This window comes from Pyrgilauda ruficollis, unplaced genomic scaffold, assembly GCF_017590135.1.
Source record: "Pyrgilauda ruficollis isolate IOZ18807 unplaced genomic scaffold, ASM1759013v1 scaffold11, whole genome shotgun sequence".
NCBI lineage: Eukaryota > Metazoa > Chordata > Aves > Passeriformes > Passeridae > Pyrgilauda > Pyrgilauda ruficollis.
The window spans coordinates 11,178,627-11,187,544 of record NW_024509210.1 but is presented as its reverse complement, the minus strand read 5'-3'; the positions used below and the strand labels follow the sequence as shown (position 1 = coordinate 11,187,544).

Genomic DNA, 8,918 nt, shown 5'->3' with positions numbered 1-8,918 from the left:
CGTCGTCCCCATTCCCACTCCCTCCTCCCTCCCCCGGCGGTGCGGGGTGTGTGTGCGCGATAAGCGGCTGCCAGTGCCAGGCACCTTGGGAGGCTGATGCTGGGAGCGTGCTGCTCCATCTCGCCCGCCCGGGCGAGTGCCAGGCTCTGAGGCACGCGCGTGACGCTCAATATTTAAGGCGGCTCATTAGTGTGTGTCGCGCGCCCGCCCGCCCTGCCGAGCTGGTTCAAGCGCCCGCCGCCGGTGCCTCGGCAGCGCTCGCGCTCCCGAACAAACTTCGGGAGCGAGGGGCGAGTGTGTGGCGGCGGCGGCGGCCAGTGTCAGTCGCCGCCCCCGCCCCCTCCCGCCGCTGGGCGGTGCTGAGCCCGCGGGGAAGGGGCGCGCCGCGTGATTGACAGGCACGGCCCGCCAATGGGAGCGCCGGACCGGTTGCTGGGCGGGCCGGGGCCGGTGTGGGCGGGTGACGGACAGCCCCCCCCGGCCCGTGAGCGCGCAGCGGCGTGCGCGGCGCGGGCCAATGGCGGGCGGCGGTGGGCGGGGCGCGGGGTAGGTAAGGTTTTAATGAGCCTCCATTGGGCTGTAATCAGTGTCATGTCGGATTCACGTTAAGTACAACAGGGCGAGACAAAATGGCGGCGTAGGTGCGCCGAGCCGCGCGCGGCGGCAGCGGGGCGGTCGCGGCGGCCGCGGGCAGCGCGGAGCGGGGCAGGCGGCCCGGCGCGCCCGGCGGCGGGAGCGGCGGAAGAGCCGGCAGCAGGGGGAGCCGCTGCGGCGCCCGGAGGAGGCTCCTCCCCCCGCGGAGGTGAGTGGTACCGGGGGGGCTCACCTGCCTCCCGCGGGGGACGCGCGGCCGCCGCCCCCGGCCCCGCCCGGCGCCCCGCGGTGCGGGTGCGCGCACGGGCCCGGCCCCTGGGCTGCCCTGCCCTGCCCTGCCCCGGGCGCGCAGCCTGCGGGCTGCGGCTCCTGCCCCGGGAATGGCACATCGCGGGCAGGGCGCAGAGCCAGCCCCGGCTTGGCCCCTTCCAATGCAACAATGCCTTGGCCCGAGGCTCTAGGCGTTGCACGTCTCCGCGGCTGGGCTAATACTGCGAAAACCTTAAGTAAGTTGGGGAGGGGAATAGTCCAGCCTGGCAGTGCCACGTTTTGGAAGTGATGTTCACATTGTGTGTTCTTTGCCCGGACCTCACCTCTCGTACTCTGTCACTGAGCATTGGAAATAAGCCGCTCTGGCAAGAGCAGACGGATACCCACCCCTGCTGTTGAAAACCACTATCCCAAGAAGAAATGTTTTCAGTTCACCTTTTTCCAGGTGTACTCTAGGCAGTGAATATTACCTTCCCATATTTCCTGCTGTTCTCTAGTACTGTATTTTAAAGTGCCCAGAACTTCCACAGGAGAAGGTGGGAAAGGTGAATTTCGGTGCTTTTGCTGCTGTCGTGTTGTTGTGCTGATGCTGTTTGCTCTGGTGGCGCTTGCTGCTGTCACGTTGGGAAATGATTTTAAGCGTATGATCTCAAAGATGCTGTTGGGCTACCTCGGAGCACAAGCACTTCCTTCAGTTCGTTTCACATGTGCCACTCTTCTCCCCACACCCCGAGTCTTTGGTGCAGTTTTGAAGTTACTGTAGTGTCTACATATCTGTCTTTTTAAAGCATATACATGTGTCTTTGCCCTTTCTTATTATTGGAAACTGTCTGTTGTGTAAAGAATAATGTAATAGCTGTCTTCATGACCTGAGTAATTTTAAGAGGGATATGCATGATGGGAGTCCTTACCAGGATCTGCTTTCTCCCCGTCTCTTTGTAGGTCCATGTATTTTGCAATAGCAAAACAACTATCTTGTCTGTTTTGCAGCATTAATTGAGATGAGGGCGGAATACAGAGCTGATTAGCTACAGAATTCTAAGTAATGGCTTGGAGCAAGGAAAAATGGCAAAAATGGAATGCAATGGCAGTCTTCCCTTCCTCCTCCTCTGCTGCAATCCTTACCTGACCCTGATGCTGCAGCAGAGAGCTGGCCTGCTGCTGCTTCTCGTGAGTGTGTGCAGAGCAGGTAGGAGGGAGCAGAATGAGATTGAGCTTCACAGGTCACCGGCAGGTTGCACAAGTTGCTGTCATCTCTCCCATCTTCTTCTCCCCCCTTTCTTTTAGTTTTTGTTTCTTATAGCTGTGTTAACCTCGGTTTTTAAAAGTTTAACTGCATTTACATTTATGAAAGCTGAAGCAGACTTTTCATGAATTAAAAAAATAACCTAACCTTTAGATTGTATGTTGTGATGTTTGTGTAGTAACTTTTGGTTTCAGTTGTGGAAAGAGAAGCATTGCTTTTTTTGTTGCTGTTTTTTTTGACTACACTGCTTGTTTTCACAATCTGGATCACCTGGAAGCAATTCCAGGTACTGGTTCAGTCTAAAAACCACCTTATTAGAGGATTATAGGATTACTGGTGACACCTGAGATTGAAGTGTTCAGTCACTGCCTTCTTTAATTATAATCATCTGTGTAATAGGTGTGTGCGTTATAAAGGGCACATTTGCATTGATTCTAAATCCCAAGCTGAAATTTTGCAACTTCTTTGTATTTATCTGATAATTTATGACCTAGGCAAAGGGACAAGCCTTGACTAGAGATTGTTTTTCATGTTTTAGAGCTAATGGGTTATACTTCACCCTCTAATGCTTCTGTTCTGTAGCTCTTCAGTGGCAGACTTGTTAATAGATTTGGTCAGTAATATAGTACAGCCAAACTTTCTCAAATGCTTTTATTTCCAATATAAGATACCATACAGCGTAGAAGTTAAAATATGACAAATTACATAGAAGGAACTTCATGACTGTTGCCATAAAACTTGGAAGTTGTCCTGTGCATTGAACAGTATGGAAAATCTGTTTTGTGATTGAATGAGTGCTGCTGATGGTGATTAAACAGACATGAATGCCTAAGTAGACTAATTTATAATCACTTCTTTAAAATGGTATTTCCTCAAAATCTGTTTGGGTAATCATCACACTTTTTATATTAAATGATGTACGACCACCTATTTGTAATTTTGGTAGAATTGCATTCTAAACTTAGAAACCTGAATGTAACTTTGTATTTCTGAGTATCCTTTCATGTTGAATCTTGCAAGATTGTTTCTACAAGTATTTGTTTTGTGTTATCTAGTCACTTTGCATGTAGATGTGTGTATTTCTATATTGCCAATCTTGGATCAGTCTGTCTTGATTTCTGGACCATCTCCTTAATTTATAGCTCCAGGATCACTCACCTGAGTTGTTTTGCTGGGAAGGATGTTTGTCAGTGATGAGTTATTCCGACTCTAGTGTGTGGTAGGCTTTGGCATAGCAGTCATGGAGGTCAGGGGGCTGCACTTGGAGTTCACGTGTGCTCCAAGTGCCAGAGTAAGAGAAGCTCTAAGTTGTGGCAAAACAATTTAAAACTTGGGTTGGATGCACTTTGCGTGGTTCCTTAAGGCAGAGTGAACTTGGATACTGTTGGAAGGTGTCTGTTTAAGATGTCTTGATTTTTGCTCCTGAAATATCCTGTCCAGTGCATTGGAAACTCTGTTTCTGCTGATCCTCTTTACTGGGGTTGATTTAGTAGGTGCCAGCATGCAGGAGGTTGCATTACACGTAAGGAGTTTTAAGTAAATAAGTAAAAATGTAGTTCTGAATGTATATGGCTGTGAAATTTCTGTACCAAGCAGTAGACTTTATATGAAGATATAGGTTTATGCTAACCTTTTGCCACAGTCATTGGCCAATAAAAATTCCTGTAACCCACATGTTACAGCATTTATACTGAAATGTTCATCAGTGACCAGGAGTTTGGAACAGACCCTGTACTGTGTGTTCTGGAATTTAATGGAAGTGATGTGGTTGCTTGTATGAAATTTAATACAACAGTACTGCAGTAGATGTAAAACCGAGACAAGTATGTCTGACTCAGCAAATGCAGTGTTCAGCATTTAATTAAGTCATGACTATCTTAATGAAGACTTACAGTGGAACAGACTAATGAAATAACTTTAAAAGTAGCTTTCTAGGAATCTGGGGCTTTATATGTAGCTACAGAGAACTTTCAAATCTATAGGAGAGTGTATGAAATAGTCTCAATGTGAGTGAGCCTCCACTGTATATAGGGTTCTGCTTTGCTGTATTATTGAATTTGCAGTGTCAGATTTGTGAGAATTTGTAGGATTTATAATACCATGGAAACTCCTTCCTTCCCTATATTTGTCTGCATTTTGTAGCTATGGTGTTATTTTGGAATTATCTGAAAGCAGTGAGTATAAACAATTCTGTTAGGGAAAGAATGGATTTTGCTAGCTGGAGTAAATAAAAAAGGTCTGTTTACAGAACAAGTTATTGTTTGCTTACAGATACTTGAAATGCACAAAGCTGTTATCAAATACAGCTTCCATGAGTACAGTCTGGAAACAAGAAACAGAATCCAATCCATGTAGATCAATAGGGTTCAGTATGTGAGCCAGGTAAGCATTCAGGCCCTGCATTTGCATCAGGAATGTGTCTCTTTCAGTCTGGCAGTCACTTGAAGTCTCATTTGTAAATCTGAACTTGTTTAAGCTTTGATCAGGTTTGAGAAGGACAGATTGATAAAATGAATTAATTAATATTGACTATTTGGATGTAGAAAAATTTTATGCTCACCAGTAACCAGCTGCTCTTTTAGTAGTTAGTAATTCTGTTGTATTGGTATAATAATGTGTGAAAAATGAGCTGGAATTTATATTTAAAGACGTTTTTGAGGGGTAGAAGAAAAAAGAGGTTTAGGGCCAAAAGTATGTGTTGTTGTACTCTTTATCTTCGTAGTTGCAGAGGAATCTTTTTATGAAGTTGAATTTAGATTACTGTATCAGTTCAGGGTTTTTTCCTAGTTGTAATGTACTCAAGTTTTTGAACATTATTTAACTGCAGAATGGCTAGAATAAACAAATAAAAAATGAAGTCCAGGACTTGTGTAGTCATAGATGATTTTGTTATTTGTAGGCTGCTTGCCATAGCTTTATAAATATACTTGCATATTAACTAGTTTTAAATTTTTACTGTGAAAATGGTGAATCTTCTACTTTACAAGATAACCAATGTATTGAGAATGAAGTTTTTTTCTCTTCTGTTTTTTTGTTTTCCTTTGATTTGAAGTGATTATGCAATTCTGTTAATGCCTTCAAAAGTTCTCATACTTCATGGCAGAAAAAACTAATACTTCAAATATATTTGTTTATTCATTATGCAACTCCTGTCTAAGTTTAATTTGTGAGACTTTAAAATGGTTTTATTTTTTTCATGTGTTCCCAGAATGAATAAAATCTTCATCAAGATGTTCTTTCAGGTTTCTCTAATGAGTTTTTGTAGCCATTGAATTTTCTATTGGAGTGATGTATTCCATAATAAGTAAAAACAAAAAAAGTTAAACTGTGAGTCAATGAAACATTTTTCGATGTGATCTCTTTACGCATCTTTGTGCTGACAACCTGTTTATGTGAAGATGCCTCCTGTTACTTTGTTTTTGCTTCTGTTCCTAAGGGTTTGTATCAAAAATGCCTCTGTGCTGCACGCCTTAAAATGAGAAGTGTTTTTGTGATGCCTTTTGGTTTTGTAGGGTACCTAATACTTGAAACTTGGTTCTGATATTTTTGGTTTTGATTTTTGAGTTGTGTAATCAACATGGCAGGACAGTAAGAGACAGGATACTGTAAGAATGGGAAGTGGTTAATAATTTATCTTTCATTGGTTGGGGTTTGGTTTTCTGTTTGTTTGGGTTTTCTAGTGCATGTATAATCCTGTAGAAATGATCTGGAGGCAGTTTGTTTTAGAGAGTGTTTTCAGATCCCTAACTCAGTGGAAATTGTCCAACAGGTCAGTAGTAGGTTAAGTGTTGGGGTGATGGAATTTGGGAAAACTAAATCCACTGACTGTTATGAGAAGCAGAAGCATTTTATGATGACTTATTTGGTGTGGGGTGGGAACTAACAAATGTTTCATATAATATCACAAAGATTTTTCTATACTGCAGCATCTGCAGTATGAATGCATGTCTGAATGCGTTTTTAGTTTTTAATACTTCAGCATTAACTGTATTCTCTCCCTGCTTCTTGTTTTTTCTTTTTAAAGGTTGCAACAAACTTTATTTTAAGGAGGTACCAGTGTCATCACAGATGAACCCCTTCTACGTTTCAGTAACAGTAACATAATTGGAAAGTTTCAGTCGGCAGGTATTTCTCTGCTTTTTCTGACTCCTCAGGGTGGATATTTTTGCCATGTGTCCAAGCAGTGTGTGGAATCCTTTCATTTGTCTTTGAGGTGTGAACAGCCTCTGAAAGATCTGCTAAAAGGATAAGGAGGAACCTCTATGGGTAACTCTTGGCTGGAAACAATTACTGGTCAACCATGGTAAAACTTGCCAATCCTCTTTATACGGAGTGGATTCTGGAAGCTATACAAAAAGTTAAAAAGCAAAAGCAAAGGCCTTCTGAAGAGAGAATATGTCATGCTGTTTGTGCTTCCCATGGATTAGATAAGAAGACTGTTTCAGAACAGTTGGAACTTAGTGTTCAAGATGGTTCTATTCTTAAAGTCACTAACAAAGGTCTTGCATCCTACAAGGACCCAGATAATCCTGGACGGTTTTCATGTGTTAAACCTGGCACTATTCCTAAATCTGTTAAGGGATCTAGAGGAGCTTGTAATGAGCTTCGTAATGTGGATTGGAATAAACTCTTGAGAAGAGCAATTGAAGGGCTTCAAGAACCTAATGGCTCCTCCCTGAAAAACATAGAAAAGTATTTGAGAAGTCAAAATGACCTAGCAAGTATTTTCAACAATCCTGCCTTTCAGCAGAGGTTGCGGCTGGGGGCCAAACGTGCTGTGAACAATGGGAGGTTACTGAAGGATGGTCCTCAGTATAGAGTGAATTATGGCAGTTTGGAAAGCAAAGGAGCTCCAAAATACTCCAGCACCTTCCCAGCTTCCCTTCCACCTGTCAGCCTATTACCCCATGAAAAAGACCAGGTAAGTCTGAAAAATGAGAGCTAATGTAGTAATGAAAAACTATTCTTGTTATCCTTTGTTTTTTTACCTAATACAAAAGTAATGATTCTTCTCGTGCTTTATTTACCCATTTAATTGTATATGAGTGGGGATGCATGTCCAAGATTTATGCAGAATCAGTTCTGGTAAATGAATTTCAGTTGGCTCCCTATGTCCTGCCATTCAGCATTGGATACTCTGCTTTGTGAATTTTCAGTAGATGAGCAGAGCAGCAGGGAAGAGTACAGCTGTATGCTCTGTTGTAGGTGTGAGATTGTTCTGTCTCGCCTGACAGACTGGTGTAGCTGAAATCTGCTGTGTGATTTGATTGTGGCCTTTTACCTTCATTTTCTGCTGGGATATACAGATTTTCTTGTGGTTTGATGGCCTGAGATGCCTTGTATGATTCGTGATGTTTAAGACAGAATTATTATTTTTTAATGATATTTGCATGTAGACAGTGAACTTTAAAATGTCAGTGAATAGAAACTGGAATCAATGTTAATATTCTAGGAACAGAAGTGAAGGTGTCCGAGTGACAATTTGAGCTGAACTGCAGTATCCTCCTTCTGTTTTACTTTTGTTATGCTCCCTGTTTTACTTTTGTTTTGCTCCCTACTTGGATTTATTTTTGCTATTACTTGAGTCTTGTTTTGAATTGTAAGTTAATTGTTCACAGAGTTTCAGCCTTGAGGGAGAAAGGGCTATCAATTAGTTTTTTGTTTATGAAAGGGTAGTGTCAAAGACACTCATTTCCCATTTAGTATGGTGAAGTGTGTTTGGAATTTTCAGTTTTCTTTGGGAGAAGGAAAGTTACCTGTTGTAGTCGAAGTGGCTTACTTAAAATATTTCTAAGTTGATGGTTTGGGATTCTTTGTTTTCTTTTTTTGTTTTCCTCTTCTGGCTGGTCAAGTTTGATGGCAGCTGTTTTGGACATGGAATAGTCCAGACAGCTTTGCTATTTGTAGAGGTGCCACCAGTGTCTCCTAGAAAGCAGCATGATGGTTTTCAGTGGTCTTTTTCCTTTGATGGTGAGATGCTGGAGGGTGCAGAGTAGAAAACACTTTTGTTGGAATTATTTAGTGAGGTCTTCAGGAGCATCTGTTTGGGGAACCGTCGGAGGTGAGTAGCTGTAGCTTTATTTTTGTGACCTTCTCCAAATGTATGATAAATATGATTGCATTTGTGTAATATCTGTTTCTGTCAAATTGGACTTCTTGGGTATTTGAGGGATGCATGGAGCTTCACGCTTTATAATCACATTGGAAAATTCAAAAGTGCTGCATACTGTGCAATTACTGCTGTAGCTGTACACTATAAACATTTAATTACTTGTAGTGATAAAGCTGTCTGTTTAAGTACTTTGGGTTTCTGCTGTAATTCTGATACTGTAATGACATGAAAAAGTTGAGGGCTGGAGTGCTGAGCAGCCCAAGTAACATGAATTTTGTAGAAACAAAATTCTCCCATGTTAGGCTACCTACTGGGACTGGCAGCCTTTGCAAGGAATGTTAGTTAGGTCATGGTGCTGAAAAAGCCATTACTGCCATACTGAAATACTGGTATAAGGATAAATCTGTCTTCTAGAAGTTAGCCAAACAAATCTGTTCTCTAGCAAGTGCTTTGGCAAGAAATGAGCTTTCATTTGGGTGCCTCAAAATTAGCAGTGTGACTTGCGTGTTTAAAAACTGGCATACGGTTTTTCCTGACGAAAATAGTTTTGATGTGAGGTTGGTGAATCAGTAGTTCCATGTTAGTGTAGTTTACCACTTAGTTGTGCTAAGCTACTGAGGTTACTGAGCAAATATATAGAGACTTGTTTTAAATACGGGATTTTTACTGTTCTTCACTATGTATGGCTTTAAATAC

The 8,918-nt window shown here is 42.5% G+C and overlaps 1 protein-coding gene across 1 annotated transcript in view; it reads left to right on the top strand.

Annotated features, from left to right (window-relative positions):
- Positions 1-599: 599 nt before the first annotated feature.
- KAT6B (lysine acetyltransferase 6B) overlaps positions 600-8,918 on the top strand; it is a 106,915-nt gene continuing 98,596 nt past the window's right edge. The window contains exons 1-2 of the mRNA XM_041473720.1: positions 600-802; positions 6,135-7,031. Coding sequence (XP_041329654.1) covers positions 6,411-7,031 — 621 coding nt within the window. The 5' untranslated portion in view covers positions 600-802; positions 6,135-6,410. The remainder of the gene's footprint in view (positions 803-6,134; positions 7,032-8,918) is intronic.